This window comes from Colobus angolensis, unplaced genomic scaffold, assembly GCF_000951035.1.
Source record: "Colobus angolensis palliatus isolate OR3802 unplaced genomic scaffold, Cang.pa_1.0 Scaffold48, whole genome shotgun sequence".
In the NCBI taxonomy this organism is placed as follows: domain Eukaryota; kingdom Metazoa; phylum Chordata; class Mammalia; order Primates; family Cercopithecidae; genus Colobus; species Colobus angolensis.
In genome coordinates, this window is record NW_012118265.1 from 2,644,172 (window position 1) to 2,666,945 (window position 22,774).

The 22,774-nt window shown below is 39.1% G+C and overlaps 1 protein-coding gene across 1 annotated transcript in view; it reads right to left on the minus strand.

The window, feature by feature from the left end:
• The window catches only part of LOC105523888 (ceruloplasmin-like), a 45,174-nt gene that overhangs the window by 9,355 nt on the left and 13,045 nt on the right, over positions 1–22,774 (minus strand). The window contains 11 exon segments of the mRNA XM_011958930.1: positions 1,280–1,419; positions 4,164–4,365; positions 5,559–5,665; positions 7,264–7,392; positions 8,933–9,072; positions 9,873–10,080; positions 12,741–12,953; positions 14,017–14,167; positions 15,830–16,041; positions 16,297–16,437; positions 17,311–17,441. Coding sequence (XP_011814320.1) covers positions 1,280–1,419; positions 4,164–4,365; positions 5,559–5,665; positions 7,264–7,392; positions 8,933–9,072; positions 9,873–10,080; positions 12,741–12,953; positions 14,017–14,167; positions 15,830–16,041; positions 16,297–16,437; positions 17,311–17,441 — 1,774 coding nt within the window.

Consider the following 22,774-nt stretch of genomic DNA (forward strand, 5'->3'; position numbering starts at 1 on the left):
GGGTCATAGGAATCCCAATTTATAGCCTGCTGCACGGAAGCATATGAAAACAACCTGGAGCTTATGATTGGCGTTGGAAGTGGGGGCAGCCATGTAGAAATGAGCTCTCAACCTGTGGGATCTGACGCTGTATCCAGGTAGACAGTGTCGAAATTGAATTGGAGGACACCTAGCTGGTGTCCAATGCAGAACTGATTGATTGGTTGCAGAGGGAGGGAAATCTCCATGCACTTATTTGTGACCAGAGATCAAAGAAGTCTTCTGTGTAACTGATTTTGAGTGAGAGAACAGGAAAATCACTTTGATATGGTTTTATTCCTATATTCTCAGAATCACCTTAATCAAGTTCTTAAACTTAGCCTCAGCAATATGAGGACCTATTGCCATCATGTACCTCTTGATGCGATGCATGGGGAGCATACAACATCACCTTTGTGGTGTTCTTGGCAAATTTGTTAAACATGGATCCAATCATGAGGAAACTATCAGGCCAATGCAGAATATGGAACATTCTACAAAACAGCTGGCCTGGACCCTTCAAGAATGAAATGTTATGAGGGAGGAATTTTTTTAAAAGGCAAGGGGATCTCTTCAGATTTTAGGAACGGTATGGCAATGGCAACCAAATGCTATGTATGCATCTTGATCAGGTCCTAGATTAAAAAAAACAAACAAACAAAAAACAGCTATACGGAACATTTTTAGGACAACTTGGGATATTTGAATGGATTGTACATTAGACTATATTATTGAATTAATGTTAATTTGGGGATGTGATCATTTTATTGTAGTTGGGGTGGAGACTGTCCTTATTCTTAGGGATGATTCAGTATTTAGGGGTAAAGAGTCATAAAGTTTGCAACGTACTTTGAATTGCATTCAGAAAAAAACATAGAAGAGAAAGCTAATGTGGCAAAATGCATATGCGCATTCAGAGTATTTTTCTTTATGTTACTGAGGGCATAAAAAAATTTTTTTAAGTTGGGATAGAAAGTGAAAAACTAGAAATGACTATAAAAGTCTTATTTATCTATTAACTAACAATAGATTAGAGTGAGAATCTCTTTCTTTGGTTGGCATTTCATTCTTTGGTCAGCATTTATCAAGCGTCCATGGGATATAAAAAGCTAAATTATAATTATTTTCTTGTACCTGATATAGATGATATGGATCAAATTTCTGGCTTGGTCATTTTCTTTCCAGCCCTGTTATCCTGCCATACTACCCCATAACTGGTTTACAAGGCCTCACAGTATATGGACCCGTCAAAGGCTCTTACCTTGTATTCATAGCTATGGCCATGAAAGTGAACTGTGTGCACGTCAGCTTCATTTCCCATGCCAATCAGATACCAATTCACTACATCCCCAACGTGAAATGTTAGACCTTGGTTATTTCCAAACAGTCTTCCATTAATTGCTGTGGGTGGCAGGGAAAGGCACAGTTTATTATATTCAACAAGGATTTAAAATAATGTGGGCTTTTAAAAAATAACCACTTTAAAAAAGCATAATCATCCCTATAGAAAATATCATGGATGTTTTCAGAAGCAATGGGCATTTTAAACCCAGCCTGAGGAAGCTGTTACATGTGACCAAGACATCCATTCATGGATGTGTCTAATTCTAAGGAGTTTATTTTGCCCAAGGAAATAAGGCACTGACTTTGTGTTAACACAATCGGGTTGAATTTGACTATTTCACAGCTAAGCATACTTATATTGGTGAATTGTGTATTTAAAATTATCACAAGAGACTTAGAATATCAGGAATGGCCAGGCATGGTGGTCCATGCTTTTAATCTTAGCACTTTGGGAGGCTGAGGCAAGAGGATCACTTGAGTTCAGGAGTTCAAGAACAGCCTGGGCAACATAGTGAGACCCTGTCTCCATTAAAGACAAAGAAAAATATTAAGAGCATGCATTCTTATTTAACTGCCCTAAGTCAAACCTCTGTGATCTGCCACTTGTATGTCTGGAATGGCCATTTGTGAGGTCTGAGCCCCCTCTTATCCTCTATAGGTGTGGTCTCCAAAGGGTAATGTAAATAAAATATGAAGATTATATATACACACATACACACACACACACACATACACACACACTCATACATACACACACATACACACACATATCCTCTTTTTACTTTGCTATTTTGTGTGCATCTTTAAAATGTATAAAATGCATTGGTACAGTGGTGCAAGTATATAAACTATAACTAATATATCTATGGAGGCTAAAACTCTAATGCTTTCAGCTGATGGAGGGATGTAATAGAAGAAACTAGAAGACACTGCTCTAGACTAGTGCTTCTCACACTTTAATGTGAATATGGCCTGGGGATTTTGTTAAAATTCAGATTCTGACTTAGGTCTGTGAAGCCTGAAATTCTGTATTTCTAGCAAACTCCCAAATGATGCTCATGCGGCTGGTCCTTGGGCCATATACTTGGAGTACAAGTGCCCAGACGAGTGCCAGAGTTATTCCTAAAATCTATCCCCACCAATCCCTAGCTCAGTATACTTGGTGCTTTAGTACAGTGGTTCTCTACAGGTGGTGATTTTGTTCCGCAAGAGACATTTGGCAATGCCTAGAAATATTTTTGGTTGTCATAACTTGTGGGGAGATGCTACTGGCATCTAGCAGGTGGAGGATATAGATGCTGATAAACATCTACAATGCACTGGATAACTCCATACAACAAAGAGTTATTTAACCTAAAAGGTCAGGAAGTTAAGAAACTCTGGTTTAGATTAAGTCTAAATTCTTAACAAGGTGTTTGAGGTCTTCCACAATTCTGTTGGCTCTTTCTTCCCAAGTGCTATGTGACTTAGATCGCATTCTTCCGTCTATCCAGAACGTCATTTCCCTCCTTTTCTAAGTGGACAGACTCCTATGCAACCTTAAAAAATCAACTTGAATGTCTCTTCCCTATCATGAAGCCTTTCCAAATCTTCCAAATAAGGATTTAAAGCACTGCACTGTGTTTAAATTCCCATGACAGCATCCCACCTCGCGTCATACTCCTTGGATTGTCGCAAGTCTGGCGTCCCTTAGACTGTAAACAACATGAGGGCAGATGACCCATATTATGGGCCTTTGTATCTCTTTAGGGCCTTGCAAGGTGCTTTGTGCCCTCTATGACACTTATTTAAAAGACTATTGGTAAAATGGATGTCACCCTTGAATTAACTTTAAATTTACATATGTTTCTAAAAAAGAAAAAAGAAACCTTAGAAGTGGGAAATTAGTATATTTGAATTTGCCTTAGTTAAGGATCTTTTACCCAGTCATATCTCTGAGCCCTCTCAGCTGAGCGGCTGAAGACCAGAAGTTTCGCTGGCTAAGAAAGTAAGTGAGATTGTTTATGTGCTTTCTATTGGAATAATTGTCTTGTTACTGTGATTCTAGATGGGGGGAGGTCATCTAGATGTACCTAGATGCATCTAGTCACAGTCAACGTATAAAATAATTTTGGTTGATGAGCATGAAGTTTTCAAAACTTCTGCCTGTGAAGGTAATGTGATGGAAGGGTGGGTGGGGCCATGTTCACTTTAGTTTGCTCCAAGCCCCACCTCTCCCTGTGTTCATCCAGGCAAAATACTTAGAAAATTATGATAGTAAGGCCTTCCTGAAATGACAGCTGATGTTCCTGGTTTTACATTGTCTGCATAGCTCTAGAAAGCATGAGCATTTGCTGTGCTGGCTAAGTCAGTAGTCTGTGGCATATGGGCAAGGCCCAACACACTGCCTCTGTTACTGCAGTCCATGAGCTGAGAATGGTTTTAAAATTTCTAAATCGTTGAAAAAAAAGGTAAATAATATTATTTCTTGACATGGTATATGAGATAAAAATTTCAGCATCCATAAATGAAGTTTTTGGGTCTCAGTCACTTTCATTTGCTTTCCTATTGTCTATGACTACTTTCGTTCTACAGTGGCAGGGTAGAGTATGGCTTATGACAGAGACCATGTGACCTGCAAGCCTAACTTCTTTACTATCTGGCCCTTGCAGAAAAAATTTGCCGATCCCTGGTCTACATGATCTATACCAGTCCTATGTAGTTGAATTCTATAAATTATGCTGAGTGAGGCCCTTTCATCTGTTTCATTTGTGCAGAGCAACCTGTGGGTTACCACTGGTGAGTCAGTGAGTGAATGTTACCATGCATGTGGTTGCTGAGTTGAAAAGTATCATCTTCCTTGTCCACTTTGTTTGGCTCTGAAGCATAGGTGTTGATATTGTCTTCAAAGTACCAGGATTCATTCTCATCGAAAACCATGAAGTGGAGAACACGGTGAACTATGCTGGGGTTGATGTCTTTGCGGCATACCATCAGAGGGCCTACCAGTCCACTGTAAAGGTCCTGAGGAGGCAAAGCAAGATCATTCACTGTGGCCACAACTAACATTTTCCCTCACAAAATAAAAGAAGTAGATTCAAGTTTTAGTTTTTAATGAAGTCAGATCCTGAGTTTTTAATTATCAGGATTCTGAGAGTGAGGTACAAAATGTTTGACGTGCTCAATGCTTGATTGAAGAAAAATTGTAACCTCATTCATTAGAGTTGAAGTCTAAAGAGAACAACAGACCTCTGAAAGGGATTTTAGATACATTTTTCAGTGGATTTAGCTCTATTTTTGACATTTTAATAAAAAAAGAATTTTGGTTTTAATTAGAATTCCTGGCATTGAAGTTGGTTGGCAGGAAGTCTGAAGGAGTTAGTCCTTTCACCTTTGTGCTTTTGCCCCTGCAGCAACTTTTAGTTGAGAGTCTTCATTTTGTTTTTGAATTAAATCTCTGTGTAGATTCTTGTTCCAGGCAGAGTGGGCCAAGGTAAGAGTTCAAACAGAACACTTGCACTGTTTTTTTTTCAGTGCAAATAAACTCGAACCCTATAGTTGAGAGTTTTAAATATAAACACACACATACATCCCCTACACACACACACACACAATATGCATATATTCATTTCTTATTAATTATAGAATTATACCATTCTTCATTTATTATTACTATTGTTACTATTATTATTATTGTTTAGAGACCGAGTCTTGCTGTGTCACCTAGGCAATAGTGTGACCATAGCTCAGCATAATCTTGAACTCCTGGACTCAAGCAATCCTCCTATCTCAGCCTCCCATAGCTAGGACTACAGCAAGTGCCACTGTGCCTGGCTAATTTTAAAATTTTTTATATAGGCATCAGCCACCACATCCAACTGAATTTTAAAATTCTTTACAGTATGTTGTTTTCTGTAATTCAAATACTATTCAGTGGAACAAAGTATAGTCTATTATTATATAATTAGTTATATTTTTCAATTCACAGTGAGATTATGCAAAGAATTATAAACTTAAGTAATCATAATGTAATAATTTATTTTGCTTTTGAAAAATGCAGACCCATGTAGGAATAAAAGCTGAACAGTAGTTAAGTTACTTAATGGAAAGTTTACACAGAACTAAGATTTTTAAGAACAATGATAAACACCTTCTTTCTTCCATTATAATTTCTAGGAGGAGATAGGATAAGAACTCTTATTTGATTTAAACTTTACCTTAGCCACAGATACAGTTGAATAGTAAAACCAAGGTATGCATTCAAAGTCCAGTGAGGTAGGACCAGTTCTATCAGGTATCTGCCAATTATATATTTGAATCTCTCCTGAAATAGACAAATGAATTGTATTTAAATAGAGCTTTTAAAATCAGACTTCTTTATGGAGAACCAGACGATGAGCAAACACTAAAGCTATAAAAATAGTAGGCAGCATAGTCCTAACTTTCACTTCTGGTTTCACTTCTTGCTTTCTGATCTTAGTCAATGTGGCAATTACTCAATGTGACAAAGCCTTGAATCCCAGTTCTGAACCTTCCAATGGGTGGATCTACATGTACCTCCTCCCTGCCCTCAAGGCTGTGCATATTAGTCCCATTGGATCTTAATTCTATATTCTTGCAGTAAAATTCTTTTGCTCCCTCCCCACCATAATCCTGTGTCTCCCACTTCCAAAGCTCCATGGGAGTTACAGTCCTGTGACATTAACCAACCCTACCCCCAGCTCCCAAATCTGTAACAATCTGCTTAGCACTAACCCTTGCCTTCCAGTACACCACACAATGCCTGGCATATAGCAGGTAGAGTAGTCAGAAGTGTTTGTGGAATGCATGTAGTAGATCCTTTCCTAACCAATCAGAACAGAGGGCTGACTTGCAAACTCCCTTAATACGAGACTCAACAGACCATAAGACTGTTGTTAAAAACAAAAAGAAATATTTCGCCCACCATCAAAGTCTATCATCAGTCCCTCTGCTTTACAAATCTTTTCTTTCTGAATTTGGCTTTCATTGATACTCTTAATTTCCAAAACTACTTGTTTTGGTGAGCAACTATAGTGGACATTCTGATGCCACCCCTAGATCCCCAATCAAGAATGAAGAACATTTCACTCCAGCAGGTGTCAGCCCGCTTTAGAGAGAATTTTGGCTGAAGAAAGCCACCTTGCTCAAGATTGCATCTAATGACTGCTGCAGGGACATAGCAGCCCAGCTCTCTCACTCCAGCTTAGGACAGCTGAGGGTCACCCTATCTTCACAGCGGGGTTGGCTGTGATTTCTGTTGAGGCTGCATCTCTGCTCAACTTCACTCCCTGTCCAATCCTACTCATTTCTCATTCTTTCCATATTAGCTGATTCCAAGAGCACTATCTACACACAAATCCTCATATCAGAGTCTGCTTAATGGGCATTTTTTATTAAAAAATATTAAGGTTCTTCTGAGTTAATTATGTTGAGTGGCATGCTGTGTAGCAGTGATTCCATTTCATGGAAATGTTAATACATGGAGTCCATCATTTCCTCTTATTGGCTCAATCCTCCCCTACTTTCTCACATATTGCATCTTGTACTTAACTCCTACTTTAGCACCTTAGTTGGAGAGATTAAATATAGTATAAGAATACCTGGCAGCTGGACAGGTAAAGAGGTGGAAGGGAGGGTGGATCTACAGGATAAATTGATACACTGGAGAGGTGGTCCCTGAAGACCAAACCTTCACTTCACAGTTTTGCTCATGGTGCCCCAATCTGAAAGTAAACTTGACTTGCAGAAGGAACTTCCCCGCCAAATGCTTTCTTCAGGCCCATCTTACTAGTCCACTGGTCTGTCTCATCTGGAACTGCACCCATATATTTAAAAGAACATTAGCCTTGTAGTCCTGCATAAAAGCTTTGGGGATTTTTTTTTTTCTCCCAGAATAATTACCTGGCTGAGTTGGAACAACAGTGGAATTATTTGTTTTCACTCCATGAGCATGAATAGAATACAGTCTTGAGGCTTTATTTTTAAAGATAATTTGAATTTTTTGACCAGGGTTGAGCAATATTAATGGACCTAGAGAATATAAAAAGGAATATGTCTGGATAATTGTTATTTATTTTAAATTATGAGTCATCTGTCTTCTTAAGTATTTACACAGTGACTTATTCTTATCCTTTTACTTAACATGCAGCCAAATGAAATAAAAACATTTAACAAGTAGATCACTGCTGATTTATGAGACATGGTTTTTGCCTGAAATTTTTAAATCATTTAGAATTTTATGAGTTTTTGTTTTGTTTTGTTTTGTTTTTGCCAGAAAACTTATTTTAATGAACATCGGTTTATGCCTAGGAAAACATACAATTTAAAGATGAAACCCTTTCTTTTCTTTCTTGACCAATCTGAAATTTCAAGGCTTTTATTCTCTTGCTTCTTATTCTACTGGAGGATTGCAAGGCACTGCAAGGCCTGTTTATTGACCCAAAGTGATTTTTTCTCTTACAGACTAAAAACCTTCATTTTACTCTCGCTCCCTTTCATCCTAAGCCAAGAACTACAGGTATAAAATTAATTTTAAATCTTTCTATTTGGAAGCAGATTGAATCAGTGGCTCTGAAAATTTATGAAACACAGGTGGTTTTGAGATGAGATAAGCAGCAAGAACTCTGCAGACCTGTGCTACAGTTACTAAAATTAGAGCCCTGAAGATGCCTGCTGGAGGCTAAATGCTAGCTAAAGACAGGGCCTCTTTGCTCCCTGTGACCATTTCACCTCCCCAAACAATATGCATTTTTTTTTTAATAAGTGTTTTCCTTTTTGCATACATAATAATAGAACCTTGAGGGTCAGATTGCATTATTTATCTTCATGCATTCAGCCAGAATCCTAGAGAAAAGAAACATCCTGTGGTTACTAAAGATAAGAGCCCACTCAAAAGCAGCAGCAACAGGATAGCATAGGCTTCCCTCCAAAGAGGCTTCCCTCCAGGGCTCACAAAGAGACAAGCTCTAGAGGCTCACGGAGAGCCAAGAGGAGCAAAAGTTCCTCTTCATCAGCATGTAAATCCATCTCCTCAGAGTCCCACATCATAAAATAACCTCTAACATACACATAGATATTAAGACTGAAACAGGAGTTGGTCGTGTGGAAATGTCGCATGTGGGCACCCGGGGTGACTCAGAGGTTTCCTAGTTGATCTATCAAGGGTGGAAGAAAGAGTTGTAATTTCCTCACTCAGACAGAAGACACTTAAATTTATATAAAGAAGTTCCTTTCCTCACTATACTAGGGTCCCCTGGACTTTGTTTTAATTTTATTGAAATGACCCCTAATGCTACTTCTAAACTCCTTTCTAGAATTTTTTAATTCTGAGAGCAAGAATCCAGGTAATCTGACACTGAGCACATTACTTTTCCACATTCTCTTTATTTTTTAGGAAACAACACTTGAATCATTTTTTTCCCCAGTGAAAATGCCTATCAGCAAACAAATTAGAATTACAGGAACTTTCCTCTTTCAAAGTAGAGGTTGACAACGGCCTCCATGTGTACAACAATTTCTAATGGCTGAAGACAAGAAAAACTCAAAAACCAATCTTACGGTATATCAATACCTAGTATATCAAGATGTTTTTCATCTTCATTCCTTTTTGTTTGGTTTGTGAAGGTGTCATCATCATATTGACGATATAAGACTTTCTTGTATTTGGACCCAAGAAGTGTTCCACTTTTATCCACAAACATGCTCGTTTGGCTTTAAGAAAATAAAAGCAAAAACAAAAAAAAAACCCACAAAGTTAGTTAATTTAACCATTAATTTAGACAAAGAACTCATATGGAAAACTTCTTATATCTGGAAGCGGTTTTACCTAGAACTGTAAGTCATCTTTTTAAAAAATATATTAATTCTAGCAAGATAGTTATTCACTCTACATTTTAAAGCATATTTTCTGGATAAAATTTAGTTTTTATAAATAGTAAGAGAAAAACCAGAAAAAGAAATCAAATTGTACAAAAAGAGAAAAACGGCTGTCTTTAATTTGAAGTTCTCAGAAGAACAGAGGTAGAAGAAAGTGAAGACAAAAGAAAAACCTGACAGATTGTAAATACTGAAAGTAGCTGAAGTTATGTAACTGTTCCTATGGTGAGATCAGACAGTAACATACGTCCAGGAAGGATGCAAGAAGTGAAAAGACAGGCAGAAAGAAATAAAACCCATAAGTAAGTTATATAGACATTTAGAAAGATTTGAAGCCCTTTGCAATTGAATATGTCACACACATGCTCACACACACACACACACACAAATTTTGAAGTGATTTATAATTGAGAATATCCTAAACACACAAATATCACACCCATATACCCGTTATGCACACAAACACCATAACAAACACAAGTAAATATACCCCACACACCCACCATACCAAACACAAATAAATACAACACATACACAGGCATAGACACACACAGACAGACTGAAAGGAAAGAGAGGAAGACTCAGAAAGAACCCTTAGAACCCTTCCCATTTAGAGACTGGAGCTATCACCATACTTCTCTCTTTGTAAGCAGTGGAGTTCATTCTCCCACTTTCTGCTAGGAGAATAATCCCATTCCATTTCCTCGGCTGCAATGTAAATAATTTTCTCCTCCTGGTATGGTGTTTGATCAGGGTTTGGCTTCCCACATTGCCTCACATGATATTTATGTTTCATACCTCCTAGATTGTGTTTTATCGTTATGCAAACCAAATCAAAAGTTCCTACAGACGAATAAGAAAGGAATGGTTAAAGCTTTGCCTTCAGATTTCTTTCCTCTGTAAAATTATTCATAAGCTGCAACCCTCAAAAGAAGTATAGTAAAATCATTCATTCATTCTTTCATTAATTCAACAAATATTTATTGATCACCTTCTCTGTGTCAGACGTATTTCTAGGCATTCAGGAAACATCAGAGAACAAAATAGTTAAAAATTCTTGCTCTCAGAGTTCATATTGCAAGGTGTTGTGGAGACAGACAAGAAACATGTTAAGCAACTTGTATGTATGCTGGAAGGTGGTAAGAGCGATGATTAAAGAAAAAAAGGAAAACAGCGTAAGGAGGACTGAGAATTCTGGATGTTGGGAAGGGCTCAAGACAGCAGTGAGCAATATCATGGGTAAGCAGGGTAGGCCTTGATGAGAGGGTGATATCTGGGCAAAAGTTTATAAGAGATGAGGTGGGTCTGGAGGAAAAGTATAAAAGTGTGTTCTCTCTAGGCAGAAGAAACAGGTAGCAAAGGCCCCCAGCCAGGAGACTGTTTGGTGTGTATGAAGACTACCCAAGAGGCCAGTGTGTCTGGAGGGAGGGAGCAAGGGTGAAAGTACTAGTGAGCGGAGGGCCAGGTCGTGGAGCCCTTGTGGGCCACTGAATACATGATAGCTTTCACTGAGTGAAATGGAGAGCCACTATGGGATTTTAAGTCAATGAAGGGTATAAGGACACTCTAGCAGCTGTGCTGAGAATAGACTGGCGTGTACAATGGTGGAAGAAACGGGATCTGTTGAGAGGCTATCAAAAACAATCGATGAGAGATGATGGCTTTGATCAGAGTGGTAGGTAGCAGAGGAGGGAGTGAAAAAAAGTTGAATACATTAAAAATACAATTAAAAATCCAAAACAATGACAAAAACAAAAACAAACCACCATAACAAAAAAAACTCTAGCCTGATTCCGACCAGAACATTCCACCTGAATTCCAGTTTTCTTTCTTTTACCTTGGTAATTTTAGGCCCACCACGTGCTGACACTGCTTCTTGATGAATGCTCTTTTCAACTCTACATATTTCTGTTGTTGCTGTGACTTTTGTGGAGAGTAAGGTTTAAGAAGATGTACGAGGAAGCAAAACCTTCAGACTCAGAGGGTTTGAGAAAAAGAATTTGTTTAAAACGAAATAATCCCTATACAAGCTCTAGCACCATGTTTGACATATAGTGTACGTGTCTCCACTTGTTTGCTACAGTTGATATGCCTTGGAAAAGAGAATGAGACAAGGTAGTTTTTAAATCCAGAAAAACACCTGCAGGGGAGAGGAGAGGAAGAACTGGGGCAGGGAAAAGAAATAACTTGTCACTGAATGAGCATGGAGGTACATCTCTAACAAAGAGGAGGGAAAAAAGCACCAGAGAAAGATCTCTCTCTTTTCTTTTTTCTTTTTTTTTTTTTTTGAGACTGAGTCTTGCTCTGTTGACCAGGGTGGAGTGCAGTGGTGCGATCTCTCACTGTAAGCTCCACCTCCTGTGTTCACACCATTCTCCTGCCTCAGCCTCCCGACTAACTGGGACTACAGGCGCCCGCCACTACGCCCAGCTAGGTTTTTTGTATTTTTAGTACAGATGAGGTTTCACCGTGTTAGGCAGGATGGTCTCGATCTCCTGACCTCATGATCCACCTGTCTTGGCCTCCCAAAGTGCTGGGATTACAGTCGTGAGCCACCGCACCCAGCCAAAGATCTCTTTCTTTTCCCCTCCAATTACTCTGAATCACAAATTTTGCTTGTTTGAAAAGTAAAATTTTAAATGTTGAAATGAAGAAAATGTAGTCAAATGAATATCTGGCATCACAAAGAGTCAAGATACCAATTCATGGGATTTACACAGTAGTTTATCATATAGCCAGGTTTTGGTTGGTATCAGTCATTTTTGACCAAGATAGATGGATTATGGGGGGACAGGTATAAAGGACAAGGGTTGATCTACTGGATTAAAGAAGGAACTCGCATTTATTGAAAGTCTAACATATGCCAGGCACTTTACTATACTTTACCTATCTCATTGATCACTGTCTATTCCTTTTTGCAGATTACAAGTTTTTACAATTCCTGTTTTACAAATGAGAAAATGAGATTCAGAAAGAAGGCTGGTTTCCTTTGATCCCCACACAGTTCTTTGATATGGGGTGCCTTCTTAAAAAAAAAAATGTTGCCAGCAAGGATCAATGTCACTGAAGCTAAAACATTGATCTAGAGAGCAAAGCTAGTAAAGAGGATAGAAAGAGGAAGGCACAAGGCAGCAGGGTAAGGTCGAAGCAGAAGAAAGGCCTGGGAAACAAATGGACTGAAGAGTAAGAAATGCAGAAGACAACAGAATGAAAATGAGTTTAAAGGGTTTAAAACATCTGCATCATGTTTGAAGAGCATTGGGATGGTTTAAAGCCTAAAGGACTAGGAAGAGGACCTGAAAAAACTGAGGGGATTTATGTGTACAGGAAAATGTGACACTAAGGCTCTTACAAATGAAATGGAGCAGGGCAAAGGTTTCTCAAGCATTGTTTGTATCAGTTCAATTTTTTTTTTTTTCCTGTACAGAATATTCAGTGCATATGAAGATAGTGCTTCTGCATACTTTAATGTTTCAGGCTGAATGAAAAGACCCACTGCTCACCTATAGAATCAGGTGTCATCCAAAGCGTCTGAGAAATATGAGGAAACACAGGTATTGTGTCCTTTCTTGCTCCTACAGAAGTGAAGGTATTTCCTGAAAAATATATCCCGTGTAAATCTTCCACTGATCCTACACTAAAAACGTGCCACAAAACATTGTCTCCTAAGCGCATATCCAATCCAGGCAGATTTCCATACATGTATCCATTTATGGCTGCAAGGCATTTGTAACAAAGGAAAGAGTATTTAATGTACTGGTACTTGATATCTTTTGAAACCCAACAAAACATTAATCATGAAGCAGCTCATTTATGTAAAAAAAGCAAAGCAATTTTTTCAACTTTCCTCTCCTCTATTGTTATTTAATCACTTCATGGGGGCTAAAACTGACATTATAGAATTAGAGAATGACAGAATTCCATGATACTCTCACTGGGTTATTCCAGTCAAGCCCTTCCTTTTAGAGTTGAGGAAACCAAGGCCAGAGAAGTAGTTACTTGTCCAATGTCATATGGCTAATAAATGAAAATGTTAAGACCAAAGTCCATGTCTCCAGATTCTGGATCAATCCTTTTCCCACTGCACTGTACAGTCTTCAAAAACCAACAACCAACCAACCAGCCACCTACCAACCCACCCAACCAGCTCAACAAACACCCTACTCCACCCACTCTTCGAATTTGGCAATAGAGAAGTATGTGACTTTTAACATTTAACTATAGATAAAATATATTGCACCAAGAAGGTGTTGGTAAATATTTGCTAAGTTAAATTCAAAATAATCACCCTAGTAGACAATATTCTTCTTAGGAAATGATATTTACTTATTATGTATACATTTATTTATTTTTTGAGATGGAGTTTTGCTCTTGTTACCCAGGCTGGAGGGCAATGGCACGATCTCAGCTCACTGCAACCTCTGCTTCCTGGGTTCAAGCGATTCTCCTGCCTCAGCCTCCCAAGTAGCTGGGATTACAGGCATGCGCCACCTCTCCCAGCTAATTTTTGTATTTTTAGTAGAGACGGGGTTTCACCATGTTGGCCAGGCTTGTATCAAACTCCTGACCTCAGGTGATCCACCCACCTCGGCCTCTCAAAGTGCTGGGATTACAGGTGTGAACCACCGCACCTGACTGGGAAATGATATTTAAAGGAAACATAAGTGTATTAGCCGACCGTTGTGGAGAAAACCTAAGTCGGTTTTAATCCATAGTTCTTTAGGCAAAATAAAATTCAGTGTTTAATGCATTTATCTTGTAAGTTAAATTGTTTCGTACAGTACATCTTATTTGAGGCTTGGAAGTCTGGATCCTCTTTATCTATGTTTTCAGGCTCTGTGATAAACGTTCTGATATTTTCCTCCAAGAGATCACTTTCATCTTCATCAAATATTGTGGCAAGTAGGTAAAACTCTTTGTCTACTCCTTTCTGTGGAAGAGAATAGAAAAAGGAATAGACATGAAGTATAGACAGTCCACATTCAAATCTAGCCAAATGGTTGATCTGCATACAGTGTTTCCCACACAAGGAGATTGTGTACTTGTGAAAAATTTGATCAATGGACTTCCTGATTTTGGATAGTCCATAGAAAGGCACAAGTCCCAGTGAATGAATTATCACAGAACTAAGAAGTTGGGAGAAATCTCTATGACTTTTTTAATATAAAGTGTTTACTCCAGAGATTCCTATATCTAAACTTCATAAACTAAACCATGAGATGTTTATAGTGGCTTTTAACATAATGTACTCTATGGAAAGTAAGTTAAATAAATAGTTTTCAATTCTAGAAAGTCTGAATTTTTAGGGCTTTTGAATGAATTTAATATAAACATATTACTAGATTAAATGTAAAAATTATATGTGTTATAAGAATGATGACACTATAAATATGACTCATATAGATAAATATAAATATATATTTATAATTTGAATAAGATATACATTGTTATATATGTATGGATTTATAAAGCTTTGTTACCTATACTTTTTATATAAATGTAGAAAAAAACTAGATATTAGTTCACTTCTGAGTGAGAAAAAAGGGAAACTCACCTAATTAACATTTATTGAGCACCTATTATATGCCCAAGAGGAGCTGTGGTTATTATTTAAAAATTAATAAAATCTTGTGTATACTTTCTAGAAACTTTCTAGAAAATCTTGTGTATACTTCCACTAGAAACAGCCTAGTGGAAGAAACAGGCCAATGAAAACAATTGCATGGATAAATATTCTAAGAGAAACATACCTAAGGGACTATGGTAACCTGCAGGAGCTTCAACTGACTTTAGTCAGGGAACATCATCCAAAGGAAGGTACTCTCAGTCTGAGTTTCAAAAATGTCTCCCACTTTTGGCAGATAAAACAGTGAGGAAAGGCCATTCCAGATGGAGAGAAGAGGGGAAAATCAAAGATGTCAAATAACCTTCCTTACTCAGGGCCTAAGGAGCTAATTCCACCATAATGCAGAATTCTACTTTGCCATTTAGAAGAAGGGAATTCTGCAGTGTAGGGGTGGGAGGGGACATAAATCTGAAGGAATTGTCAGGATCTGATGTGTTGGCTTCTGAGTCAACAAATTGTGGGGAGATTTTTGTTTCAGGGAGTGCTATAACCAGATTCCTTAGGGAGGGATGTGGACTAGCTGTACTAAAGCAAGGTAAGAGTGGAGACAGAAGTTAAAAATGAAAGGAATTCAGAAAGAGATGACAGTGCCTAAAATAATGCAGACGTATTGGAGACTTAGTGATAAATGTGTACACGAGACAGAAGGAGTTGTTGATGAAAGTCCAAGGTTTGGTGATATTATTAACTAAGGGATAGAACAGAGGAAGAAAAGAGACTGATTTAGGAAAGAGAGGGGCAGTAAACATCTGCCCAAAAGGATGAGATGTCTGTTGGACATGCCAGGGTGCATGTTTATTGGGCAGAACCAGGTGTTTAGTTGAGGAAAGAATAGACTTGGGAGACATCAGTACACAGAAGTTGAAGCTGCTGATTCCTCTGGCCCTGAGACATTGTCATTCCTCTACAGTTCTGTCTCAGGCACCTCTCACCAAGGGTTACCGGGCCATATGCCTCAGGACTCACCTGTTTGCCATCCTCTCCAAGACTTCCATTTCTACATACAAGGAGAGGCCCCAGAAGGCCACTGTTGATGTTTCTTTTCCCATTTACTGAAGAGTAATAGAACCAGGTCAAGCAGATGGGATCTGTGGAGGTGGGACCCACATCTTTTGGAACTTCCCATGTATAGACAAATGTTGTGCCAGGATTTACATGTGAAGAGGGTGGAGGGGTACCTAACAAGAAATAAACATTTATAGACTATAACCTAAAACCATAAGTACACTAGTCTAGACTGTGAGATCTCTGAGAGCAAGAACAGATCTTTCTCTTTGGGTGACAGTTGAATAGGAACTAAAGTAATAACTCTGCCACAATAAGTATGCAGAGCTGTTACACTGTGACAGGTAGGCTGCACAATAGGAGTTATATTTCTTGCTGGCATTATGTGGCGGTATGGCTCACTTGGACCTCCCTTGAGCTCTACTTACTTTCTCCAGGTGTTTTGTAGAATGAACCCTCTTTGCTCTTGTTGTAAAGGAGTCCATGAGGCTGAATGCTGAGTGGTAGGGAAGCATTGTTATAGAAAGTGATTTTGATGGTCTGTCCCACCTCTGCCTTAATAACAGGGCCTAGAAACCAACAGAGTTAGTAGTTATCCTTTGTTTTCATAAAGTTAATTAACTGTCAAGTTGTGTTACTTGAGTAAAGTTCTTTTAGGAAGAAATTAAAGGGATGATGCCATGAACCCAGAAATGGGTGCAACTGCAAGAAGACTAGATGATTCAAGGTCTTATAAAGTCACTTTGAATCAAAGATATTAGATATTAGATGAAGATTAGTCTCTTTCGATTTATAGGAACAAAGAATGTAGTTAAAATCATGGTGGGCTGGGCTCAGTGGCTCACGCTTGTAATCCCAGCAATTTGGAAGGCCAAGATGGGCAGATGGCTTGAGCCCAGGAGTTCGAGACCAGCCTGGGCAACGTGTTGAAACCCGGTCTCTACAAAAAATACAAAAATTAGCTGGGTGTGGCGATGTGTGTCTGTGGTCCCAGCTACTTGGGAGGCTGAAGCACGAGAATTGCTTGAATCTGAGAGGAGAGATTGCAGTGAGCTGAGATTGTGCCATTGCACTCCAACCTGGGCAAAAGAGTGAGACCCTATCTCAAAAAAACAAAACAAAAACATCACAAAAATTAGCTGAGTACGATGGTGTGTTCCTGTAGTCCCAGCTATTCCAGAGGCTGAGATGAGAGGATCATTTGAGCCTGAGAGGCAAAGGTTGCAGTAAACAGAGGTCACACCACTGCACTCCATCCTGGGCAACAGAGTAAGACTGTCTCAAATAAAATAAAATAAAGTCATTGGGTGAATTGATGTATTATTTTCATAAGGCTATAATATTATCGCTAAACTCTTTAACTGAGTTGATGAATACTATTTTGATTGCAGAATATTTATAAATAATGTTTATAACCCCACAAGCTATGAATAGAATTTTACCAAGGATTCCAAGGTGTTCTTCTCTTGCCTTCTGTGTTTGGAAGGAAGCATCTGTATATTCACGGTAAACGAGTTTTTTGTAAGTTCCTCCAATTCTGATTGGACTTCGTTCGAAAAATAACTGGGATTTACTGTGCAGAGAAGGTAGACACACAAAGAACTTTTATATTTACAGTTATCATGTGAAAAGATAGAAAGAATCCAAACACATTTGTTTAAAATATTTGTAATTTATTTCCGATTATAAAAGTAATGCATGCTCATTATCTAAAATTTGAAAAAGAAAGAAAAATACAACAAAGAAAACAGAAATCTCCGTAATCCCATCTATATATTACCATAGTCAATATTTTATGTAAATATCCTTTCAGTCTTTTGTCTATGCACATATATATATATAATTATCTATATGTATTTACCTAGTTATTTGTCAAACTTTCTTTTGGAATAAAAATTAAAAAGATATGTCAGGCAGGTAATAACAAATATTGCTATTAAAACAACTATTTGCAGAGATGCTATAATATTAAAAAGATAGATGTTATTATTTTTAAAATTATTATAATAAAAAGGAGCCTCTAAGAAGAAGTATTTCCTAACAATGAAGTGGTAACTTGCTGTGCCAAAACATCATAGAATTTTACAGCCAGGAGGATCAAGCAAAATGAATCTATTAATTCATACTTATTTTAGTCAATATAAAATGAGAGTAAGCCCTAAATCTAAATCTAGTTTTTTGCTCTAAGCCCAGTTATCTTTCTGACATTCAATACAAAATTTCCATTACACAGATTAAGTAATTTATTGATAAGCTTAAAATGTAAGCAAAGGACTAAAGGCACCCAGCACTCACATTCACAAAGAAGGACCAAAACACTGAGTAGATAATCACAAGTTGGATAGAGCATCGAAGAGAGAACGCTGGAATTCGGCAGGAAAGTGTCAAAGAACATCTGAGACACAGAAGGAAAGGGAAGCAAGGCAGCTGTCACTGCTCAGATTGGCTGGGAGCCAGGAGAGGCTCCCCAGTGTGGGAAAAAGATAAGTGAGAGATCTTCAGCAGTCCATACTTCAACCATGGATTCTTGCAATCCTAGCCACAGGAGAGCCCCTCAGCCCTTGCAGGCTGTGAGACTAGTAGAGAGAGTGGCTTGGAATTGATACAATGGCATCATTCCAGAGAGGGAGTTCATTCTGGGTCCCATGCAACCCCCGAGACCCAGGTAGCTATAGCATGGCACCATTTTGAGCTCCCAGCCCCCACCAGACTGTATCCTGCCCCAGGGCCCAACAGCCCCTGTATCTCCACATCCCTAGAACCCCACTGAAATACTCCTGTGTCCACTCAGATGGTGAAGCACAGTGACACTAGCCGGATCCAGTAGAGTGGCCGAGTCCCCAGCACTCCAGCCCATATGATGTTCTACACTGTTGGGGATGGGCTGTGCAGTGCACCAGGGAGGCTAACCCAGAACAAGGTGAGCTGTGCATACCCTCTCCAGAGCCTGAGAGCCACCTGCCTGGAGTGACTGCCACTGATAGCAAACATTGCCCTTTCAGCAGCAGAGCTACCACACACCTGAATGCACCTTTGGTGGACATGAAACCAGCCCATCTAGATGCTGTCCTGGAGTCTGAGGACAAGCACACCTGCCCACTGCTGCTTCTACCCAAGTGTGCCATCTTGGGCACTGGGGATCGACTTGCCCTGCCTGCCACAGCTGTTACTCATGTGCACTATGAGGGGACCTGAAGACCGTCTTGCCCCACCTGCTATTGGCACCCAGGCATACCATCTAGGGACCTGAGGGCAAGCCTGTCCACTCTGCTGGTGCCCACACACATTAACTGGGAACTTAGGGATTGATCCATCCTATCCACACAGTCTGCACTCATGCACATCATTGAGGGCCTGAGAACAGGCCCACTATGCCTGATGCCACCTCTGCCATTGCCCACATGTGCTGTCCAGGGACCTGGAGATCGATCCGCCCTGTCTGCCATCACCAGCATCTATGCACTTCTCCTGGGGACCTGCCTAGCCTGCCAGAGCCCACAAGTGTTATTGAGGCCTGAGGATCAACCTTCTCCACCAACCACCGCTGAATTTGTACACTACTTCCAGGGTATAAGGACAGGTCTGCCCAACCTGCTGCCATCAGCACTGCTAGCACCCACCTGCATGTACCACCTGCGGCTCTAGGGAATGACCTGCTCAGACTGTTGCTTCCACCACTGGCTCTTATGCATGTCATCTGGGGGCCTGAGGGTTGGCCTGCTACCACTCCTGCCATCATCAACACCATACATGCCACCCAGGGACCCAAAGATATGCCCAAATCACCATTGCCACTGCTGACACCTAAGAAAGCCACTTGGAGGCCCAATAATTAGCCTGTATGGATCCTCTAACACCAGTGCCCATGTATACTGCTGGGCCGCAGGGACAGGAAGACTCAGCCTGCTGCCACCACCACTGGGGCCCAAGAACTGTCCCATCTGGCATCCCCATCCCCAGCAAAACCACAGCCTCCACTAACAACCACAGCATAAGCCACCAAGGAACTCACAAGCACCACTGATGCTGATTACAGCTGAAGAAATCCTACAGAAACCACATGACTGCACGCAGCAAGAATCAAAGTTCAAACATCCTACCCAATCCATACTATAAATACATCTGTAGAAAAAGTCTTTTCCTACAAAAGCCAACCCCCGTCCCCCCAAAATGGGAAGAAGTGCAGATATCAATGTAAAACACAAGAAGCAAGAAAAAGCAAGGAAACATGACACTTCCAAAAGAACACAATGATTCTCCAGCAACAGATTCCAATGAAAAGAAATCCATGGAATGCCAAAAAAAATCAAAAGAACAATATTGAAGCTCAGCGAGATACAACAGAACACAGAGAAGCAATACAAAGAAATCAGAAAAAAATTCATGATCCAAATAAGAAATTCAACAGAGATACAACTTTTAAAATCCAAAAAGAAATCCTAGAACTGAAGAAGTTTTTAAAAATTAAAAATATGATCTAGAGCTTCAACAATAGACTCGAAAAAATAATTTTTGAACTTAAGGGCTGGTATTTTGAAACAACCCAGTCAGACCAAAAAAAAAAAAAAAAAAGAGAGAGAGAGAGAGAGAAAGAAATGAAGAATTAAAAAGAATGAAAAAAGCATATGTGGCATATGAGTGACATAAAGCTACCAAATATTCAAATGTTGGGTAATCCAGAAGGAGAAGAAATTGACAAAGACATAGAAAACCTATTCAACAAAATAATAGCTGAGGACTGGGCATAGTAGCTCATGTCTATAATCCCAGCACTTTGGGAGGCTGGGAAAATCGCTCGAGGCCAGGAGTTTGAGACTAGACAAGACAACGTAGTAAGACTCTATCTCTACAGAGCATTTGAAAAATTAACTGGGTGTGGTGGCATGTGCCTATAGACCTAGCTACTTGGGAGACTGAGAGACTGAGTGGAAGGATCACTTGAGCCAAAGATTTTGAGGCAGCAGTGAGCTGTGATCATGCAACTGCCCTCCAACTTGGGTTACAGAGCAGGACTCCGTCTAAAAAAAGAAAGAAAAAATGTTGTTTTCATTCTTTGTTGAAACACACACACACACACACACACACACACACACACAACACACACACACTGTTAATGCAAAATAATAATAACAAGCTGAAAAGTTCCAAAGTCTTACAACAGATATAGACATTCAGGTACAGGAAACTCAAGGATCCCCAAATAGATCAACTTGAAAAGGCACATTACAGTCAAGAGTCAAAAACAAAGAAAGAAAAAAGAGAATTCTAAAAACAGCAAGAGAAGAGCATCAAGTCTCGTATAAAGAAATCCCCATCAGACTGACAGCAGATTTCTCAGCAGAACTCTTACAGGCCAAAACAGCATGAGATGATATACTCAAGACACTGAAAGAAGAAAAAGAAGAAAAAAGAGTCAACAAAGAGTACTATCCTCAGCAAAGCTGTTTTTCAAAAATGAAGGAGAAATAAAATCTTTCCCAGACAAGCAAAAACTGAGGAAATTCATCACCATTAGACAGGCCCTATAAGAAATGCTTAAGGGAGTACTATATCTGGAAGCAATAGGATAATATCTACCATTCTGAAAACACATGAAAACATAAAACTCATTGGCACAGCAAACACACAAATGAGAAAGACAAAGGACTCAAGGACTACAGAAAACCACCAAACTGAAATTATAAACAATAAGAGAGAAACAGAAGGGAAAAGGATACATGAAATAACCAGAAAACAATGACCAAAATGACAGGAATAAGTTCTTGCCTATCAATAATAACTTTGAATATAAATGAATTAGATTCCCCACTTAAAAGTTATAGACTGGCTGGATGAATTTGTTTAAATGACCTAAATATATGCTACCTACAAGAAACTCACTTCACTTGTAAAGACACATAAAGACTAAACACGAAGGGATGAAAAAAGATATTCCACAGAAACAAAAACCAAAAGTGAGTAGGAGTAGCTATCCTTATATCAGATAAAGCAGACTTTAAGTCAAAAATTTAAAAAGAGATAAAGTCATTTTATAATGATAACAGGATCAATTCAGTGAGGGAATGTAACAAGTCTAAATGTATATGCCCAACACCAGAGCACCCAGATACATAATGTAAATATTATTAGGGCTAAAGGGAGAGATAAGCTCTAACACAATAATAGTTGGGGACTTCAACTCCCCATTCTCAGCATTGGGCCAATCATCTAGACAGAAAATCAACAAAGAAACATTAGATTTAAACTATACTTTTGACCAAATGGACCTAACAGATATTTACAAAACATTTTAACTACTAGCTGCAGAACACACATTCTTTTCATCAGCACATGGAAAATTCTGCAGGGTAGACCATATGATGGGCCACAAACTATTTCAACAAATTTTTAAAACATTGAAATCATATCATTGTATAATGGAATAAAGCTAGAAATCAAGAGGAACTTTGGAAACTGTACAAATACATTAAAATTAAACAACATGATCCTGAGTGATCACTGGGTCAATGAAGAAATTAAGAAAGAAATTTAAAAATTTATTGAAACAAATCAAAATGGAAATGCAACATAACAAATCCTCTAAGATTCAGCAAAAGCAGTGCTAAGAGAGTATTTTATAGTAATAAATGCCTACATTAAAAAAGTTGAAAAATACTGGGTGTGGTGGCTCACGCCTGTAATCCCAGCACTTTGTGAGACCAGGGTGGGAGGATCACTTGAGGTCAGGAGTCCAAGACCAGCATGGCCGACATGGTGAAACCCTGTCTTTACTAAAAATACAATAATTACCTGGGTGTGGTGGTGGGTGCCTGTAATCCCAGACACTTGGGAGGCTGAGGCAGGAGAATCACTTGAACCAGGGAGGTGAAGGTTATAGTGAGCTGAGATCGTGCCACTGATCTCTAG